The 21,618-nt window shown below is 54.3% G+C and overlaps 1 protein-coding gene across 1 annotated transcript in view; it reads right to left on the bottom strand.

Annotated features, from left to right (window-relative positions):
- Positions 1-21,167, bottom strand: part of ATP10A (ATPase phospholipid transporting 10A (putative)) — a 99,625-nt gene extending 78,458 nt beyond the window's left edge. The window contains exon 1 of the mRNA XM_054561941.1: positions 20,722-21,167. Within this exon, the coding sequence (XP_054417916.1) occupies positions 20,722-21,167 (446 nt within the window). The remainder of the gene's footprint in view (positions 1-20,721) is intronic.
- Between the last annotated feature and the right edge of the window lie 451 nt (positions 21,168-21,618).

Raw genomic sequence — 21,618 nt, 5'->3', positions numbered from 1 at the left:
GGGGTCTGACACAGGAGCCTCCGCAGGAGGTGCGAGACCTGGGAGTTCACGGGCGAACGCTGGGCAGCTGGCGACGCGTCCTCAGAGCCAGGAAGGCGAGGCGCTGCAGAGAGCCGTAAACAGGGTGGAAGGCTTCTCTGCCTTGACCGCAACCTCACAAAAGCAGAACGGAAAGAATAATGCCCTGACCTGAGATCTCACAGCTCTGTGCCCACGTTTGTGTTTCAGGGGGTCCAGCAGGGGTGACGAACACCTTAGTGAGCATTTTTTTAAGTCCTCGCCCGACGATACATTTACCGATTTGAGAGACAGTGGAAAGGGAGGGGGAGAGGGAGAGAGAGATAGGGAGGGAGGAAAACACCAATGTGAGAGAGAAGCATCGATCAGTTGCCTCACATACATGTCCTGACCAGGGATCGAACCTGCAACCTTTTGGTGCACAGGAGGACGCTCCAACCAACTGAGCCACCCGGCCCGGGCCTTGGTGGGCATTTTCACGTCACTAGATTGGTTACAATCCATTAACACCCTAAAGCCACCGGAGACTGGGGTCCAGGCAAAACAGGTCCTCGGTGGGTCCGTGGGGGTGGGCCACCGTCAGCATCGGGGACACGCAGGGCTCAAGGCAGGTGTGGTGACGTCTCCCGCAGACACGGGCAGCCCCAGGCGCCTGCAGGCTCTCAGAGTTGGGTGATTAAGAGGAAGAAGTCTGAGGCAGACTTTGCGAGGAACAGCAGACGATGACCAAGAGGGAAGACAGAGGGGACAGATAAAAGGAACCGGCGGGGCACGCCTGAAGCCCTCCAATCTGCCCCCTGGGAACGCTGTCCCCGGAGGGCCTGCTCCGACCCGAAACTGACCGGTCACCCGACACAGCGAGAAGGAACTCCTACCAGAGAGGCACTGTGTCCTGTTACATGTGTCTGTGGCTAGACTGGCCCCATGTGAAAAAGGGATCCGAACACTGACCAGCGAGGAAATGAAAAGCCCTAGTGACACTGTGTGGGGACAGTGACAGCTCGCGACAGCTCTCGGACACGCAAGGGCCTCGCTCGGACCCAGCCCAGCTCGACGGCGGCGGGTCCCCCGCCCCCAGCCTCTGCGTCGGCCGTGCCGGCTGCGCCTCATGGCCCTCTGCTCCACAAGACCCGCCCGGAGGCCAGGGGAAACTGAGGCCCGTGTCTGGAAGCTGGTGGCAGGCGGAGTGCCACAGCTCTCGGCGGCAGGCAGGCCCCAGGAGAGCGTCTTCTATGCTTCTGCCCGTGGGAGCGCTTGAAATGCACCAACGCCCCGAGAGCCGACACGCAAAGCTGAGAGCCGGGGTCCCCGCGTGGCATCGAAGACCCTGAGGCCTCGGAGCTAAAACCAAAGGGACTCTGAGTTTTAGCTCTTTTTTTGGTAACATTCCCTTCATGTCTGACTATTTCTCCTGTTCTCCGGTGAGGAGTGTGTGGTATCAACCACACTTAAAAATAGGAAACAGGAGCCCCATTCCGACGCTCACCGGGTCACAGAACGCTTTTGTCATGTGGATCCCGGCCTGGGGCTGGGGACAAAGCTTCGTTTCTTTCTGCTTTGCAGCCCAGAGAGCGGAGCGTTCGGTTCTATCATTGTTGCAGAGTCACTGCAAGGAAACCTTACTACACAAATAAATAAGTTTCTTTTTTTCATTCAAAGGCCGGGAACATAACAAGGCCACCCTCAGCACACACCCTCCCCCCCCCCCCAAAAAAAAAATCCTTTTCCAAGAACACTCATTTGGCCCCAGGCTGGCAGGATGCTTGGCCGATGGTATCAAAGCCTTTCCACTTATCTGCCATCAACCTGACTTGAACACAGAGGAAAAAATACTCATTTTGTTCCACTTTAAATTCAAACAAGCTATTTTTTGGCTCCGGGGCTTGTCTCTATTTTTCTTGGACGGCAGGGAAACACGCGGGTCTGAGACCTTGCAGGATTATCTTCCCTGGCGGTGGAAAGACGGCCACACACTATTTGTCCCTGAGGTGGGTTTTTAGAAACTGCAAGGTATAATGCCATTTTCTAAAAGGAGCAAAATGCATTTTTTAAAAAAAAATCCTCACCTGAATATGTGTTTATTGATTTTTAGAAAGAGAGGGCGGAAAGGAGAGAGGGAGAGACATCGATTGGTTGCCATGCGCATGTGTCCCAACTGGGGATCGAACCCACAATCCAGGTACGGTCCCTGACCAGGGATCGAACCCACAACCTTCTGGTGTAGGGAACAATGCTTAACCAGGTGAGCCACTCGGCCAGGGCCAAAATACCTTTTAAGAAAATGGTTTTCAGATACAGGACAGCCGGAAGCCAAGGGGACAGAGATGGGAGCTCTGACTTGCCTGGAGGACGTCACCAGGCTGCAGATGGGACGGGGAGGCGACAGAGCCCAGTGTCCAGGGAGACAAGGCAGCCACAGCTTACGGGGCAGAGTCCTAGACAGAGGAGGCCCGGGGAGAGAGAGAGGACATGACAGGTCATCCAGAAGGTCCCCTACAGCCAAGAAAAGAGCCACCCGAAAGAAAAACAAAGATCCGTGGAGCTCACAGGGGTCCAGGGAGAGTCACATGCTCAGCATCCTGGGCACAAAATCTCTTGCATCAAAGGGCACCAGGTAGAGTGATCTGACGGGGTTAGCGCCGCCCCAGACAGAAAGCTGCACTCAACCTGACTCCCCAAGGTCACGGGTAAGGCTCGACGGCACCAAACGGCTTCTGAGAACTTCGCTGCGTCCAGAACAAGGCTCAGGAGTATGTCTAGGAACACGACAATGTCCTATGCCTTTGAGGTAAAAAATGACAAGGGAAAAATAACCCGCAAAGAAGGGCAAAGAAACCAACCAGGACAAACAGGCCCTGAAATGATACAGATGACAGAACGAATACGACATTACCCTGGCTGGTGTGGCTCAGTGGACTGAGGGCCGGCCTGCGAACCAAAGGGTTGCTGGTTCGATTCCCAGTCAGGGAACATGCTTGGGTTGCAGGCCAGGTCCTCAGCAGGGGGTGCGTGAGAGGCAACCATACATTAATGTGTCTCTCCCTTGCTTCCTCTCTCTTCCCCCTCTCTAAAAATAAATGAATGAATAAAATCTTAAAAAAAAAAAAGAGTGAATGTGACATTAACACCTTTCTGATAACCCCTGCATTCAGGCAAGATAAAATTTTTAAGGCCAGGGAATGGACTAAAAAAATCAAGACCCAAATCAAACTGCAAGAGTTGAAAACTACTGATTTTGAGATGAAAAATGCACCTAGTGGGATTAAAGGTAGGTTAGACCTTGTTTAAAAAAAATAGTGAATTTAGACACAGCAATAGACATTATTCAATATGAAACCAAGATCTTTAAAACTCGGGGGAAGTGAGAAAAGGGTCAGTCATCCCATGGGAACCTAATTAATGTGTCATTTGTGCATGGGGGTGGGGCAGAGAAAAACGGTTGAAGAAATAATGACCCAATTTTCCCAAATCTGATGAAAACTATACAAGCACAGATTCCAAATGCTCAATAAAACTCAAGCAAAGGAAACAAGGAGAAAATGACACCAAGGCTCATCATATTCAAACTGCCTCAAATCAATGACAGAATCATAAAAGCAGCCCTGGCCGGTGTGGCTCAGTGGATTGAGCACTGGCCTGCAAACCAAAGGGTCACAGGTTCAATTCCCAGTCAGGGCACATGCCTGGGTTACAGGCCTGGTCCCCAGGTAGGGGCGTGCAAGAGGCAACCACACATTAATGTTTCTCTCCCTCTCTATCTCCCTTCCCCTGTCTCTAAAAATCAATAAATAAAATCTTTTAAAAATTTTCAAAAAGAATCATAAAAGCAGAGAACAAAGAGACATTCTTGTACATACAGAGAATCAAAGATCAGACCAATAATGAAAAAGACAGCAATGCCTTTAAGTCCTGAAAGAAAAAAGAAAATGTCAACCTACCCTCTTACAGCTAGTTAAAATATTATTTGGAAAACAACGGCAATATACAGGTTTTTTCGGGCTTAGAAAAACGGGAGGAACTCATCACAGGCGGACACGCACACTGGGAAAGTAAAAGAAAGTTTGGAAGGAAGGAGATGTCAGGTGGAAATGACAGGTTCCAGGCACTGTGCCCGCCTGCCCGGTGCCGCCGGTGGCAGCTGGGGACCAGGCCCGCTCGGTCTGCAGTCCACGCCTCACGTGCCCCTTCCTCGGTACCATCCACGTCCAATGGGGCTTCACATGATCCCTCAGAATCCCGGGAGGGTTCCGCACTCCTGAAGCTGGGCGGCTGGGAGTCAGTCCCTTCTAAAGGGAAATGAGCGAGTCTTCTTAAATTTAAACCCCTGACCCAGGCAGGCGCCCTGACTGGGAATCGAACGGGAGACCCTTTGGTTCGCAGGCCGGCGCTCAATCCACTGAGCCGCAGCAGCCAGGGCCAGTGCCTGTTTGTTTGGTTTTTTTTTGGGGGGGTTTTTTTTTAAGAGAGAGAGAGAGAGAGAAAAACATCAATCAGTTGCCTCCCAGTTGGGGATCGAGCCCTCAGCCTAGGTATGTGCCTTGCCTGGGAATCGAACTGGTAAACTTTCAGCGTATATGGGACAACGCTCCAACCAACTGAGCCACACTGGCAAGGGACACAACTTATTCTTGTATTATTATTTATTAATTATTGTATTATTTTCCATACGCACAAGTGTAAACCTACTTTTGCTCCGCCCGTATTTGTGGTTTCTGTATATGGTGTACATATTACCTTCTAAACACGAAATGCCCCATGTGGTTGTGAAGAATGTGTATGTAAGAAGGTCCTCGGAAGACCTCTGGATGTCCTTTTAAGTAGAACGGCATTAAAATGGAATTTTCTGTTGGTTATAAAAAATCAACGTAATTAAACTGAACTCCCTGCATCCCCTGCCCTCTCTGCCACGTTGACATCAAACCACGGGACACTCAGACGTCGAATCCCACAAGACCCGTAGAGCTATGTTCCATGAAACCAAACCCCAAAATCGCAATGGACGCCTATGCACTCAAACAGTCCAATGCCTTGAGACGGTCAGGTTCAAAACTATTAACATTCCCTCAAGTTCCAAAGCAGGAGAAATCTGTGTGGGGTTCCAGGGAGGGGACAGAGGACAGCCAGCTGTGGCACAGACAGACCTGCTGGCTCGTTTTATGAGCACATGGATTTCTTACTGCATAAAGGAGAGACCTGTAGTTCTTCAAGTGCCTCCAGGTTCCACTCCAGGCCCTTCTGAAATAGCACCCACGTGCCCTGACTGGGAATCGAACCCACGGCCTTTGGTGCACAGGACGACGCTCCAACCAACTGACCCACCCAGCAAGCGTGGGTTGTACTCATTTTTGTCCTTCACTAGCAATTAGTTTTAACGTTCTAGTACATTGAATTTTCATGGGTTTGTTGGTAACAACTGGAAGATAAAGTCACAAATATGAAAAAGCCACCTGAAAAAGCATAAATAGCCGATGTCATTATTTATTTGATCTTGAATTCCATTAAAATGATCCTTGGGGATATTGTGAAGCGCCAATTTAGCTTTTATGCAAGCAGCAAATAAAATACAACATTCGGTCTCTATAGGAGAAATAAAGCAGAAACTTTGGACTCTAAAAAATCATAGTTTTGCAGAATATTCCTTGCCCTAAGAAACATAACATCGAGGTGACAAACATAATATAAAACTCCACACGTATGGCAACAGTATCTCTGAGTGACAGAAAAGGGGGCAACTTTGTTATTTTTTTCTTTCTGCTCTCGCTCTCTCTCCTCTGTGGTTCTTCCGTCCAAAACTCTAGGATTAGAGCGAATTTTCCTACCCCTGGGCTCTCTTGTGAAAGCCTGACATCAAGATGCTCTCTCTTCACTTTCGTGATTAGACCCTTAAAAAACAGAGCTTTAGGAAACACACCCTGTCAGTATCAAATGGAATCGGCATTTCAAAGAGGAGGAATCCAGCTAGGTCCTCAGACTTTTAAAAAGGCACCAGGGTCCCAGGATGCTCACACTGACTGCCCTCGCTTCATTTTTGCTCATCTGACTACCCATCCGTGTTGTTCAAGCCAAAGTTATATTCGGGGTGAGTGACGCATCGCCCTGAAATGCAAACAGAACTCCCAGCCACCCACCCGGCTCCCCCGCCCCACCCTCCGCAGACGGGCTGGGCCCCGCACGCCCTCCACTGCGTCTGGACGTCTGGAATCTACCGTCTCTGCCCACACCCTGTCCCTTCGAAGGAGCCCAGTCATCCCAGAGGTGTGTGTGGCGGGGGCCCCTCCCAGACGAGGCGCTCGGCCCATTGTGGGGCTGTTACTGTAACTGTACTGGGTTCTGCCTGCTGATGCTGCCTCAGGGACACGCTAGTGTTATTCACGGACACAGTGTCTCCTGGAGAGCGTCTTCCAAGGAACGCTGTGGGCGGGCAACCCCTGGCAGGGGGCGGCCCCGCAGCTGGGAATTCTCCAGAAGGACCGTGCAGGGTGCAGAGAGGAGGAAGCCAAGCTTTCAGAGTTTTTGGTTTTTTTATTATTTTTTTAAATTTTGGGGTTTAGTTTATGATTTTAGAGAGAGGCAGGGAATGTCTATCGGATGCCTTCCGTACTTCTGTATGTACCGCTGCCTGGGGCCCGGACCCAAAACCAAGGCAGGTGCCCTAACAGGGAATCGAACCGGCGACCTTTTGGTTTCTAGGACAACGACCAACCAACTGAGCCACACCAGCTGGGGCTCATAGAATTTAAACAGCCGATGTTGATCTAACAATAACCTCAAAATACTTGGCAACCAGAGCGTCTTAAGTTATTTCCCCCCAAATTCTGTGTGGACTCATGCTTCATGTTTTCTGAGTTCCTCCTTATCCACAAATTCTAACTGAGCTCCTATGATGTGCCAGGCATGGTGACAGGCAGGGGGAGATGTCACCAAAGAACAGGACACTGTCCCTGCACTCACAGAGGCTCCCATGGGCACCACCTTACTGCCCGATATGGGGGAAAACATCTAGAAAACACACATTGGCATAGATTGCCAAAGAGCCAGATAACCTTCTGCTGTTAACCACTCATTATTCAGCAGCAACGTGGAATCCTTAAAGAGAAAGAGAAGAAAGAAAACCTCCCTAAATACACTCTCAAGTGTCCACAGGTGACAGTAACAGTGATACAGTGTTGAACAGATTCCCACAAAAACTCATGTCCACCTGGAGCCTCAGCAGGTGATGTTATCTGGAAACGCATCTTTGCAGATATGATTAGTGAAGTTAAGATGAGGTCACGCTGGATCAGCTGCTGCTACCCAAGGCCAGATGGCCGAGGCATATCCTTCCGCTTGGCGCTCCGAGGAGGATCATGAAGACCCACTCTGCCCGGCCTGTGGGTCTACCAGAAGGCCGGCCGCACAGCACCTACCCCACGGGGAAGGCCCTTCCCAGACCCAGCTTCCCCGAGTGTCAGCAGGAACTCACAGAAGCTGGGACACTTTGATTTTTCAGTGTGGAACCAACACACTCAAAGTATAGTCCTTATTACTCAGCAGTGAGCACCTTGGAGGCCGGAGGCTTTGGAATGTGGGCATCCTCTTGTCTCAGGCACGAGACACAGGACAGGCAGGGGACACCAGTGTCCTCCCCGAGCCAGAGTGAACGAAGGCACTGGGGGCTGTCGGGTCCAAAGGAGCCAGTGAGCAAACGCGTCAGACAGCCTTCAAGGCGATCGTGACAAGCCATATCCACAGGACGGCCGCTCTTGGCTGAAACCTTCCCAGCCACGCTGTTCGCCTCAAAGGCCAGGGAGCCCAGCTGAGACTGTACTGGCCAGCATCCCAGGCCCCGCCTCGGGGCTTGGCCCCGCCCCTGCCCCGCCCTTCTAGCGCAGAGCATCTTTGGCTTTTCTTTTTAAAAAGATTTTATTTATTTTTAGAGAGAGGGGAAGGGGAGGAGAGAGAAAGAGGGGCAGAAACACCAGCCAGGGAGCCCAGGCCACATTCTGGAACAGTGTAGTATTTCTCTACAGTATGCATTTCTTGTAAATGGGTTAAAAAGGGCATCGTTACCTAGGTGTCAATTATGACATAAGAATGCGCTTTCTGCCCTGGCTGGTGTGGCTCAGTGGATTGAGTGCCAGCCTGCAAAGCAAAGGGTCGCCAGTTCAATTCCCAGTCAGGGCACATGCCTGGGTTGCGGACCAGGTCCCCAGTAGGGGGCGTGCGAGAGGCAACCACATAGTGCTGTTTCTTTCCCTCTCTCCCTCCCTGACCCTCTCTAAAGATAAATAAATAAAATCTTTTTTAAAAAGGCCCTTTTACTCAGCCTCCACTCTTCCTAGAAGACATTGGCTACCTTTAGGCGTCATGATTCCGATTTCAAAGGCCAAAGGGGGAGGGCCCCCACAATTCAGACAATGACCGTAAAACACCCCAGGGCGCAGCTTTGCGCATCCCTTCCAATGTAATAACCTGAACCCCTCATAAGAGGCAAGCACATTAGAATAAAATCCTGGCGGGCATTTCCAGACATTAATTTCAGCTAATAGTCCCAGGCATTTTGAGTGTCCCTTATAACCAGAGCACCGAGCCTCCTTAAAGTCAGGCCTGAAATAATAGCAAGACCGTCTATTTGTCTTTAATTATGGTGATTCACAAAACTTCTATGCCGAGGCCCACACCCGCACCAGATGTTTCCCAAGCACATGATCTGTGCTGAGAAGGGTAAACCTCCGAGGCTCCGTCTCCCCAGAAAAAACGAGGGTGCGTCTTTCCTCCCACGTTTATCCACAGGGGCCGTCTGACACAGCGCCCCGGGGGGACCAGGCTGCCTCCTGCCACCCAGTCCTGGCAGCCTCGCCTCCCCACTGGCGGGGCACTAGACACACTGATGTTCTGTGTCTTCCTTGCCTATTAATTAATTACGGTACTGCATAACAGAAATGACCTTTTTTTTAAAAAACAAACTTCTCATTGTGCAATAATGATAGATTCATGGGAAGTGGCAAAGAAATGTACAGACAGGTGCTGGGCATCCTATACCCGGTCTACACCCAGTGACTATCTTGCAGAACCTGTGAACAACATCAACGCGGGAGCTTATTCAGATCCCACCAGCTGTAGGCGCACCTGTGTGCGTGCGCGCGCGGGTGTAGCGGTGCCACTGCCCACGTGAGTAGTCTCCTCGAGACACGAGACCCCATCACGCTATCTCCCTGAAATCACATCCCCTTTCTCCACCCCTAACCCACCCGCGATGGCGAATCTGTTCCCACCTCCAAAACTGTTACTTTGCAAATGCTGCATTACTGGGATCTTGGATCGTGTTTCCTTTTGAAGTTGCGTTTTTGCACTCGGCAAAGCTTCTTTGACACCCGTCCATGTAGCTGCGTGCGCCCATTGCGCATGCCCTTGGGTTGCTCCGCTGTATCCCGTGGGGGGCATGTCTAGCTGTGTTCCGTCTTCTACCTGCTGAAGAACACCTGGGCTATTTCCAGGTCTTATGTGTGAACATAAGTGTACGATTCTCTGGAGTAAGTGCCCACGAGTTCACTGAAAGTCTGCAGACTGAACCGTACCCTGAAAAATGGTCACAGTGGTAAATGGTACATGTATTTTACCACAGTAAGATTTTTTCAAAAAGTCAAGCACAACAAAGAGCGTGCGCGAGGCGGGTGTGCGGTGCGCAAGGACGGTTCCCCCGACGTGGAGTAGCAGCCGTCTCTGCTGGGGTAACCCACCTGCCCCGGGAGGTGACAGCCACGTCCCCAGCACCTCGCAGGCCTCGGCCACCAGAACTGGCCCCACACAGCACGGGGGAAGAGCCACCCCTCTGTGCACCTGGGGAGCACCAGGGGGTCAGAGGTCCTTTAAGCAGCCCTGGCCGGGTGCTCAGCTGGCTGGAGCATCGTCCCACATGGCAAGAGGTTGCAGGTTCGATCCCTGGTCGGGGCTTGTTGAGAAGGCAACTGATCGCTGTTTCTCTCTCTCCGCCCCCCACTTCCCTCTCTCTTTAAGATCATTGAACGTATTCTCAGGTGAGGATTAAAACAGAAAAACAAAATTTCCTAAGTTTCCCTGGATAAAAGAGAAATCTTGAGAATGAACAGGGACGTGCAATATTCTTTGAGTGTTCAAAAATCATGTCACAACTGAAAGCTACTCAAGCAAGTCCTAGGACCACGGTCCCCAAAGGCCGCTCATTCACAGAAGCGCACACTGTCACAGAAAAAAAATCACAGCTTTCACATGCGACTGTTGGTTCTCTCATTATCGACTTACTTATAAACTCACGCAGCGCCTGCCTGGTTTATACATAAATACGCATTGAGTGCGCGCACAAGGGTTTTTCCACTGGTAAGGCCGTGAGTTCATAATGTTTGGAGATTAATGCTTGAACCGGCCACTCTGAAAGGAATTTCCACCACAAGATTTAGATTTCTCTAAAAAGCATCCCTGCGGTCTTTGCCGCTCACCCTTGGTAAAGTCTGGGTCCGGACACGTATCGGGGAAACAATCTGGCTTTGGACACTTTCTCAAAAGCCTGAAATATTGAAATAGCTGGGGCCCGTCTACACACATATTAGAGATGAGAATGGCCCAGAGGCTCATGGGAAGCAGCATGTGGGTGGCCCTGGGTGGGTGGCCCTGGGATCCCAAAGCTCAGGGCCCCCGTTCCTGCCCTCTCTGAGCCGAGACCTCGGTCTCTGGGCCACCCCTGCCTGCGAGGTCTCAGGGCGGCCAGGAATATCACCGTGCCAGTTCCTAAACCCAGTTTCAATGCTAACGAAACGTCTGATGTTCTGTCTGTATTTCAACGGAGAAAAACACACAAGCACCTCTTTTCACGAGGTTTTTAAAATCCCACTAAGCGATGTGGGATTTGGGTGTATTCTCAGCCAACGCGAACGGCTGAGAAGTTTTGAACTAAAACGATAGAAATCCATACGACTCAGAAAAAGCGGTCGTTTGAGAACTTGGTATTGGTTAGATACGCCCATGCGCGCAGATGCCTTAGTTTCCTGTGGCTGGCGGAGCAAATGACCACAAGTCAGTGGCTTGAAATGACACGAGTGCGTTCCAGTGCCGGAGGCCGGTCTCCCTGGGATAAAACGGAGGTTTCGATACACACATGTCCCCAAATACCATGATCCCCGTGGTCCCCCTGAAGGCTGGGGGCGGATCTCTCTCCTGCTCCGAGAGGCCCCGCCTTCCTCGGGCTGTGGCCCCTCCCCCATCTCCAAAGCCGGCGGCCGCGTGTGGGGTCTTTGTCACACTGGATCTCTCTGGGCTCTCCTGCTCTTAAGGACTGGTGATAAATCCAGGACAACTTTCCCTTTGGACAGGTCAGCTGATGAGCCGCCTAAGTATACCTGCAACCCACCCAGATTCGCCGGTGTAACTGACATGGCACCCACAGGTATGTGTGAAGCGGGGGTCGGGGGACGTGCTTGCGCCTGGACTCGTCTGGGGAGGATCAGTCCCCTCATTCGTCTGTTCATTCAGCCAGAGCGCCTGAGGCCCTGGCCCAGGGCGGGACCATTGGACCGGCGGAGACCAGCTGGCCCCACAGTGGCTTGAGGGGCAGGACAGAGCAGCTGGCCAGTGGGCATAGCTGGCTCCGGGGAAGGGCACTGGTACCCGGGGTCCAGAGGAGGGGCCTCTGCCTGGGAGGGAGAAGGGGCTGGAGGTGGCGAGGGGGTGGGACTTCAGGCAGGTGCGGAGGAGCTGAGGGCTCAGGCCCCAGACCCCAGCCGGGGGCCAAGGGGGACCCCTGGATTCACGGCAAGCTTCCAAGAGTCAAAGAAAAAGACAACACAGGGCCCAGGCCACTCTGGCTCAGCTGGTTGGAGCATCGTCCCTCCCGGGCACCAAAACGTTGCAGGTTCGATTCCCAGTCACAGCGCATGCCTGGGTTGTGGGTTCAGTCCCTGGTTGGGGTGTGTGTGGGAGGTAATCTATTGATGTTTCTCTCTCATTGATATCTCTCCCCTGCTCCGGAATCCGTGGATATATCCTCAGGGGAGGATTTAAAAAAAAAAGTCCCACGGTCTAATTTTGAGAGATAGAACTTGGAACCAACCCTTCCCTCTCCTAAACTTGGTTTTTTTAAATGGCTATTAGAAGTACCCAGAAACAAAGGGCAGGTAGAAGAGAAGACAAACTGCTTAACCCCAAGGCACTCAGCTCTAAGGTCTGGGGACAGCTTGGGTCCGCTTCAATGTCATCAGCCCCTCAGGTTTCTGATTCCTTCAGAGGGTAGACGTTTCTCATCACAAACGCACTGGGGGAAAGAAGAAAAGCAAAGATGGAGGCAGGAAGTCGGTGCTCAGCAGTGCGGGGAGGAGGGGACGGTGTCCTCATGTCTGTTGACACCCTGGGGCCTTTCTAGAAAACCCTGGTGCCGAATTAAAAACAGGGCAGGCTCCAGCTGATTCCACAATCCAAACATCGCAGATGTCCCAAGAGCCCGCGAGACGCTCTCCTGAGCAGCCCCGCATGGCCCACCTTGGAGGGAGCTCATCCTGGCTACACTAGGTGGGTTTTCCTTCCCAAAACCAAACATTTGCCCCCCGCCGGTGTGGCTCAGTGGGTTGGCTGTCGGCCTGTGAAGCGGACAGTTGCAGGTTCGATTCCCTGTCAGGGCACCTGCCTGGGTTCCAGGTTCAGGGAATGTGCAAGAGGCAACCGAGAGATGTTTCTCACATTGATATTTCTCTCCTCTTTCTCCCTCCCTTCCCCTCTAAGGATAAATCTTTTTTTTTTTTAAAGAAAAACTAAACACTTTACTTTTTTAAAAAAATGGCAGTTGATAAGCAAAATGGAGTATTCCAAAGACACCACGAAATGGTCAATGAATTAAACTCACTTGGTGCTTAAACACAAGGTTATTTACCAAATTCAACTGGATTTATCCAACACGCCCACACTGCTTTCTGATAAACAAACAGTGCCTTAATTTTACCATTTTCCTGGAGAGCTTTTCTTGTCGCGAGCCACCCAAGGGTTATCTCTGGATTATCGGGGGTTCCTGAGCTTACCGGTGGGATGTTTTCAATATCTCAAAAGTGCTTTTCAAAGGCCGTCCGTTAACCCGTAATAAAACCACACAGGCCAAACAACACACATGCCTTTGCTCTGGCTGGAAGGACGCTTTCCTTGGTGTAGCAACGTTAACAAACATGGTGACCAAAAGATCGTAGCGACAATAGCAATCACGACAGGAGCGGGCCTAGGACTGAGCGCGGTGCACCTGCTCGCCCACTTACTTGCCTGCCTGGCTTTGTTCCGCCTTTTGCGCGTCATCCCAACCTCAGAAGCGGCGGTCCTCCCCGCCCTAAATGAGGGGACGGGGCTGAGGACAGACACAGCCTGCACGACCTCTAACCTCAGTGACAGCTTCCAGTGGCCTCTGATTGGCTAAGAACGAGCAAAAGAATTCCTTCTGATCTAAGGAAAACAGTTCGGTAGGCAAAGTAGTTCGAAATCCAGCATCTTCCCAGTGGGAAGGCCACCAGAGGGTATGCCGGGGGCAATGTATACAAGCCGTATTCTGGGGAAATGCAAAACAAGCCAACAGGGAAGGCTGTTGGAGCTGAGAGGAGTCTAAAAAAGCAGACATCAAAATAGCCTCTCCGTTTGCCCTGTGAGCCCTTTCAGCGCACTATATATAGCAAGAGAAGCCTCGTACAAATAAAGTGCCCTGGGCGCCCCTGATGTGGGAACTCTGCAAGAAGCCGGGCCCCATTACGGGACAGGGCTGGGCCCGCACGGTCGCCTGGAGCCCGCGGGGCGTGGAGCCCCCTCTGAAAACTCTCAAGTTGGGAAGTCCCGAAACGTGGGTAAGCTTTGACTTTAAATGGGCTTTCAAAAGTGCTTTTCCGTGAGGGCCTTGGGACCAGGGCAGTTCTTTATGGGGAGGAAGTCGAGGACATCACATGACGTTCGGTAGCTGGCCCGGGAGCTCCAAAGGCCACGAAGACCAGCAGTCGCTGCGGTGATTCCGTGTCCCGCCTACAGGCAGTGCCCCCACCGTCTATGACACGCCTGACCCCTTTCAGGAGAGGCGCCCCCTGTGGACGGGTGATCACCCCAAGGGACGACCGCCGGTGGGAATCCAGCGAGACCGCTGCGTGGCAGAGCCGGGCCAGGCACACTGGGCCTCGGAGGGCACTTGAAAGCGACAAAGGAACTGCATCAGAAGTGACAAGGTTTCTAATTCAATTAACAAATGGGAGAAGGGCCTGAATCGACATCGTTCTAAGAGTTTACAGGTGCAAAGATGCTGTGCACCACATCAGGGAGTCAAAACCACAGCTGAGGTGTCGCGGGGAACCTGTGGCTTGGCCCTTGTCAAAGGGACAAGCAATGACACCATTGGGGTTCATGGCACAGCACAGAGGTTTCTCCGAGAGTTAAAAATACAGCGACCCTATGACCCAGCAATCCTACATCTGGGTATTTATGCAAAGTAAGCAAAAACACTAGGTCAAAGACAGACCTGTACCCCCACGTTCCAAGCAGCTTTATTTACAACAGCCAAGGCATATGAGCAACCTAAGTTCCATCAACAGATGGAGGTGCGATGTATATATATCCCACATTATATACTGTGTATTAATATTCCATTATGTGTATCATGGAATATGACTCAGTCATACAAAAGAAAAATCCTGCCATTTGTGGCAAAATGTTTGGATCTAGAAGGCGTTATGCTAAGTGAAATAAGTCAGACAGCAAATGATGAACACTGTATGATCTCATTTATGTGGTAGGTATAAAAAAAATACATAGAAAACCAGATGAGATTTGTCGTTGCTACAGGAAGGTGGGTTGGGGAACTCGACAATGGGGATCAAAAGGGTCAAACTTTTGGCTGTAACATACGTCAGTCCTGGGACCCTGGATGGTGTGGCTCTGTGGACTGGGCGCAGGCCTGTGAACCAAAGGGTCGCCGGTTCGATTCCCAGTCAGGGCACAGGCCTGGGTTGCAGGCCAGGTCCCCAGTCGGGGGCATGTGAGAGGCAACTACACATTGATGTTTCTCTCCCTCTTTTCCCCTCTCTCTAAACATAAATACATCCTTAAAAAAAAAAAAAAAAGACAAATAAGTCCTGGAGGAGTCATGCACAACAGGGCAACTAGCATTAACACTGCTCTATGGTATTTGAAAGTTCTCACCACAAGGAAAAAACTTTTTTTTTTTTTTTTTTTTTTTGCATCTAAAGGCACAAGGGAAATGAGGAAATCTGTTGAGAGGAAAACAATTTTACATTTTTTAATTAAAAAATGAAGCCTCGTGCTCTTGGGGGCGGGCGGGCGGGATGGGGATGGGGTGGGGGGGGGGCGGGTGGCAAGCAGAAGAAAATCCAGGAACAGGAGTCGGAGCAGGACTACATGCAGCTTAAGTCCGGCACTGCCATCTCCCGACAGGCAAGCGATGGAGTGTGGGAGCCTCCGCTTCCTCATCTGTGAAAATGGGGCTGTTGGGGGGTTAGGAGAGAATGGCACATATACAGCGCTTGGCTCACATCGCCAACAGCAACGACAGCCCGGCGCTGGCCGGGTGGCTCAGTTGGCTGGAGCGTCATCCTATACACAGAGGGTTGCAAGTTCGATCCCTGGTCAGGGCATGAACGGGAGGCAACCCATCTATGGATCTCTCTCACATCGCTCTTTCTCTCTCTCTTCCCCTCCCTTCCTCTCTCTCTAAAATCAATAAACATATCCTTGGGTGAGGATTAAAAACAAAGAAACCACACCAAACAAAAAGAGGAAAAAAAAACAGCCCTAGGCCGACCTTCAGAAGGCAACCAAGCCTTTAGGGGAAAACAAGGTTCTTTTGCAACGACTGGACCCCATGAGCTGAGTCACGTAAGATACATGACAGGTATCAAAAAAAAAATTATTTCCAAAAACCACGTGAATGGCAATGCCCTCTGGCCCAGGACACCTGAGGACCTGCCTAGTCCTGGCACGTCCCTGTGTTCTGGGTCTTGTCCTGACACTTGTGTTTCCAGGTCTTTTAGTCTAAGCAACACAGAGACCAGAGTCCCCGCCCCGCCCCACAAGGCACTCTGTCGAGGGACGGGCTCTCCAGGAAAGGGAGGGGACAAGAGAGAATAAAGGATCAGACCTCAAAAGGTGAACTTTGTTGGGTCTCATTTCAGGCTCTTCTGGGAAAAAAGAAAAAAGAAAAACCCACGAAGCTCAGGGCAATGAAGCAGGTGGCAGTGATAACCCCAGGGAGCCCGGGCGACAGACTGAGAATCGCAGGAAGGGGCAGGGACGAGGAGGACAGTCATTCCAAGATAAGCAGATGGCACCGCTGAGGACTGTTTTCCCCAAAGGTGACAGAAGGGCACAAGGTGCCACACTTGGATCCAAGTCCAGAGCCGAGAAGGTTAAGGGCCAAGTCACCACGGGGATTTCACACATAAACGCTATTGTTGCTGCCCCTCTAGGCGTGCTGAAAGACGCCCTGGCTGGCCTGGCTCAGCGGATTGAGTGCCGGCCTGCGAACCAAAGGGTCAGCGGTTCGATTCCCAGTCAGGGCACATGCCTGGGTTGGGGGCCAGGTCCCCAGGAGGGGGCGCACAAGAGGCAACCACACATTGATGTTTCTCTTCCTCTCTTTCTCCCTTCCCTTCTCTCTACAAAATTTAAAAAAAAAAAAAAAAAAAAAAAAAGGTGTCAACACGGAGCTCATGAAAGCTCATGAAACCATAAGGGAAATATTACACAGTGACCGGGGCAGGGCATGGGGCAGGGGGAGGGACCCACAGGACAAGAGTGCTGGACCCTCCTGGGGCCGCGGGTTCAAGGCTGGGAGGGGCGTGTGGACCTGGGCTCCCACTTAACAAGTGAGGAAACGGAGGCAGGGGCCCGGGCCGTCCCCATGCGCCTCCGGCCGTGCCCTTCCGAGGGGCTGCCCGCTCCTCAGGCCAGAGGCAGGCGTGGAGGTTTGCGCGTCACCCACATGGCCCTGATGTTTAACGGGTGCAAGACAGCAATTCCCGTGACGCACGCTCCCTGGTTTTTCTTCACTGCCCTTATGGTGACTGTCCTCCGCTTTCCCACCACCAGAGCCACCGCCTTCCAGGCCGACTCTGTCCCTCTCGCTCTCCTCCGTCAGCCTCGGGCCCTGCAGTCACTCGCTGTCCCTCCTGCCCTGGGCCCTGGTGGCACTGGCCTGGTTTCCCTGGACTGTCTGTGCTGGAGGCTGATGCCCATCAGTCAAGGGAAGTCCCAGCCGCTCACAACACAAACCTGAACCCTGTCCCCCTTGAACCAGGCACTGGGGGGTCTGACTCAGATGCCCCCTGTCCTTCCGCCTGTGGCCCACAGTGCGGTGGCTTCGCCAACCAGCCTTTCCCAACGCTGAGGAGGTGCATGTGACCAGAAGGGGCTTTCCCAGCACGCCCCTCCCGCAACACCACGGCCGAGGGGCACGCGGCTGACCTTCCCACCGGGCGGGCGACACAGGCAGGACGTGACCCCCGGGGATCACCCACAGTGCTCTCTCACCCCGCCGGGCAAGGCTCAAAGAACTTTCCTAAACACCGGGCGTGGCAACAGAGGACGGCTTCTAGAACCCGTGTGCAAACGAAGCCGCGACGTAGGCACCAGCTCCCACGCTAGAGGCTCAGCGACGGGTGGAGGAGGCCTGGGGGGCCGCGTTTCTAACCAGTTGGATCGGGGACTCCCACGGAGTGGGGCCCCAACGTCCACACCGATCAGCAACACCACGTCAGTCAACAGCAGCATCAACAGTTGACGTCTGAGAGAAGCCACCGTGCAGAGAGAGTGTCAGCGACCAAGGCTGCCCAATAGACGCCGACTGTTTACAACCAGGCTTCCCACGGTCTGTGTGGGAAAGGCAGTGAATCTGGCATCTCCGGCGGGTCCACAGGCCAGCTCCCTGAGACCCAGGGCTTCCAGCTGGCACCTCATCCGCACACAGGTTAGGCCCTGGTGACAGCCTCAGGGTGCCCTGCATCTGTCACATGCTGCACCCTGCGGTTCCTCCCCTGCAGCCTCTGCCCTTCCAGCTGTCACCTGGCCACACCCCCCTGGTCCTCTGACGCACACCCTTGTCTGCAAAGACTCTCCTCCCTGCCTCGCGCATCCCGCCGCTGGCCAGGGCTCCCTGTGGGCACGGCCCACGATGCAATCAGTCCCCAAGAGACCCAGCCTCCTCATTTCCGTCTCCACGGCCCGGCGGGGGCCTGGGTCCATGAGGACCGGCTCAGGGCACCCATGTGAGCCACGAGGCAGGGCTTGGCAGGCAGCCACACGCAGCCTCACATGCCACAGGTACACGAGTCACTCACCGTCCTCAGAGGACAGGGGGAGGCTCAGGAACGCTCCGTCCTCGGGCCTGGTCCTAAACACCGCACCGGCGCCAGACATTCTGGGTCTGGGGGAGTTTGACTTGGCTTCTGGGGAGGGACGGCTCGCCCCCAGGCAGCCTCCCTCCCTGCCCCTGTCACCAGGGCTGAGGCGCCCACGGACCCCGCCCCGGGAGAAGGCCGTGCTCTCCCCAGGAAAGCATCCAAGGAATCTGACTCGGGAGCTGGGAGGTGTTGGGCAACTCCTTAGCCCTGAGGACCCGCCCGCCCCAGGACTGTTTGGACCCTTCGAGGATCCATGTCGGTCACGGGGACAGGCGAGGTGATGCGTGGCGGGGGGGGGGGGGTCCGACAGGAAGATGAAAGTTTCAAAGCCCCATGAAGCTTTTCGAGGTCATGGAATGAAGGCAACTGCTTTGGGTCCCGTTTTTTTCAAGTGTCCCACCTGCGTGTCGGCGGTGAAGGCTGTTATAAGGGTCACACGCACCATGCTGGATTGAAAGCACTTTGCCGACTGAAAGAAAATTAAGTGTATTTCCTGAGGCCTTTGTAAAACGGCGGCCACAGGATCAACTGGCTGGGTGATAACAGGAAGTGGTGTGTGTGTGAAGACTGAAAACTTGGGTGCAGATGGCAGCCACACGCTGCCCGGACTCCTCGCCCCGGGGACACCGAGGGCATTTGTGCCGGGAATCACCCCTCCCTTCTCGGCTTCAGGCTTGGAGCCAGGAAATCCCACACCCCTGTCCCGCCGCGTCACTCATGGGCTAAAGGGTGGGCACCCCTGACAGGAAGCCGGGCAGCGTTACACAAGGTGGGAGCCGCCAGAGGCGGCACCTGGGAGCAAATTGGAGACTCTGAATCCTGGGCCCCGTCTCTGAAGAGCCGGGTCAGAAACCTTGAGGATGGAACCTGACACCTGTTAGCTCTAACAAGCTTCTCCAGAGAGAGTTTTGGAGAAATCAGAGAAGTACCAGCGCAGGAATACGGGAAAAGCTGTGCAGCTGGGAAGACCCAGTTCAAATTCCAGTACCGCCAGCTCGCGGCTGTGTGGCCTTGGGCAGGTTACCGAACCTCTCTGATCCCCTGTTCACGCGTAAGTATGAAGCGCAGCAGGCGTGGCTGGGAGGGTCGGAGATACTCCATGGCAGGCATAGGTATTCATGCTCCCGGGGGTGTCCAACCCGAGGCAGGGATGGCTGTGAATGCGGCCCAGCACAAAAGCGTGAATTTACTTAAAACATTACGAGATTGTAGGGGATTACACGTCACAATGTATTTAACGTGTGGCCCAAGGCACCTCTTCTTCTTCCAGTGTGGCACAGAGACACCAAGAGGCTGGATACCCCTGAAAGCGATCCTAGGAGGCATGAACAACCGAGACCCCAATCTCTGGGGGCAGGGGACAATGTGACGATGAAACCTCAAGCGACTTCCTAGGGCCCCTTCACATGTGGGGGAGGCGGATTCCAAGCTCCTGTCCTCCGCGCGGGAGGTTCCATCAGTCCCTAAACCAGGACTCAAGCCCAGGAAACAGGAGGGAGCCAGGGGCTGAGCTTTGCAAGGAGCCAAGACCAAGCCCTTCCTGGGGGCGTGGCCTGCAGGTGGGCTCTGCTGACGAGACAGCTCCTGGCTGGACCTGCAGCCAAGTAGCTCCCCTCACGTGGGAATAAAGGCAGAAGGGACGGCAGGCCTCCTGGCCAGGCCTCTGGGGAGGTGCGGGCAGAGAGGAGGGGTAATGCTCCCTGGTACTAACCACGGGCAGGGCGCCCCAACCCCCCAGAACCTCCGTCTCTCCATCGGGAACCGGGGCTTAGCTCTCAGGAAGCGAAACAGCCACCTGTGGGCTGGCCACAGGCTACTGACGCTACTGTGATGCCCCGTGCCCTTTACCCACTGTGGGCCCCGCACAGAACTCGGTGGCAGTTTCACTCCGTTGTCCCGCGATGAGATATCACCCAAGATTGAGGTTTACATTCCTGCGTTGGTTGGTAAAGTTATTAAACGTCCTGGCCCACGGAGTCTAGCCAGAGGGAGGCAGGAACTTTCAGGCCAGGGCGCCCGGGAATAGATTTCTCTCCTTTTTACTTATAAGGCGGGAGAAGCTGAGGGCGAGGACGCCCTGGATTCGCGCCCCGGGATCTTTCTAGCTCAGAGGCGAGGTCTGAGAGACAGTCCGGGGCAGGGTACCGCCTGCGCCGCAGCATCTAAAGTTTCCGGCTCTCCGTCCCTGGGCGCGCAGGGGCCTCCGGCGGCGCAGTTGTCCCCTCTGTCCCGACTCCAGCCGCTCTCCCGGCCGCCCCCACCCAGTGCTCCCAATACCGTGCCCAACACCAAGTGCGGGGAGCGCCCCCCGCCCGGCCCGTCGGCTCACCTGCTGAAGACCAGGCAGCCCAGGTGGTTGATCTCGTGGTCGGAGCGGTGACGGCTGTAGTCCTCCCACAGGTCCTTGAAGGCCGTGACCGCCAGGATGAAGAGCACTGGCGCCAGCGCCAGGCCGGGCTGGAAGGCGTTCACTGCCGGCACGAAGTTGAGCAGCGCGATGAAGACGAAGTACACGTTGGCCAGGCGGTGGAACTGCTCGAACAGGTTCTTGGGCAGGAAGGACAGCAGCGTGTACTTGGTGGTCTTGAGCCGGTTGTCGGCCAGGTGCCGCGCGCCCTTGGCTGCGCCCGCCGCGGGGTCCTCGGCGCCCCGGGGCGGCAGCAGGTTGGAGCGCACCGTGCGCGTCCTGCCCTCCCGGCGCCGCCGCCGCCGCCTCCGCCGCCGCCGCCCGCCCGGGGGCGCGGGCTCCTCGGCCGCCGCCGGCTCCCGCTCCATGGCCGCGCGTCGCCGCGCCCCGCTCCTCCGCCGCTCGCGCCCGCCCGCGCCAGCCTCCTAGGTGATCATCGCCAGCGGCCGGCTGCAGGAGCACGGAGAGGCGTGAGCGCGGCCCCGCCCGGCGCGCGGCCAGCCCCCGCCGCCCGGGCCGCTTCCGCCGCGCGCCCGCCCTGCCCCGCCCCGCCCCGCGCCGCGCCCAGCTCCGCGGGGCGCGGGAAGCACAAAGAGCCGGGCGGCAAACCAGAGCGGTTCAGTTTCGTTTCCCAGAGGCGCCAACGTGGCGACACGCCGACCCAGGCCGCAGAGGGGGCGCTGCAGAGGGTCAGAGGCGAGGCTCATCTCGGGCAGCCCCGCTTCCTTCCAGAAGGGCACTGGCTGGGGACCCCCCTTCTGGAGTCAGCCAGAGCCGGAATCCGAGAGACCCACGCATACCTTCTGCACCGAGGACATC

Source organism: Pteronotus mesoamericanus, unplaced genomic scaffold (genome assembly GCF_021234165.1).
Source record: "Pteronotus mesoamericanus isolate MK-2021 breed Mesoamerican mustached bat unplaced genomic scaffold, CSHL_Meso_final scaffold_582, whole genome shotgun sequence".
Classification (NCBI taxonomy): domain Eukaryota; kingdom Metazoa; phylum Chordata; class Mammalia; order Chiroptera; family Mormoopidae; genus Pteronotus; species Pteronotus mesoamericanus.
This window is presented reverse-complemented; position numbering and strand designations above follow the sequence as displayed.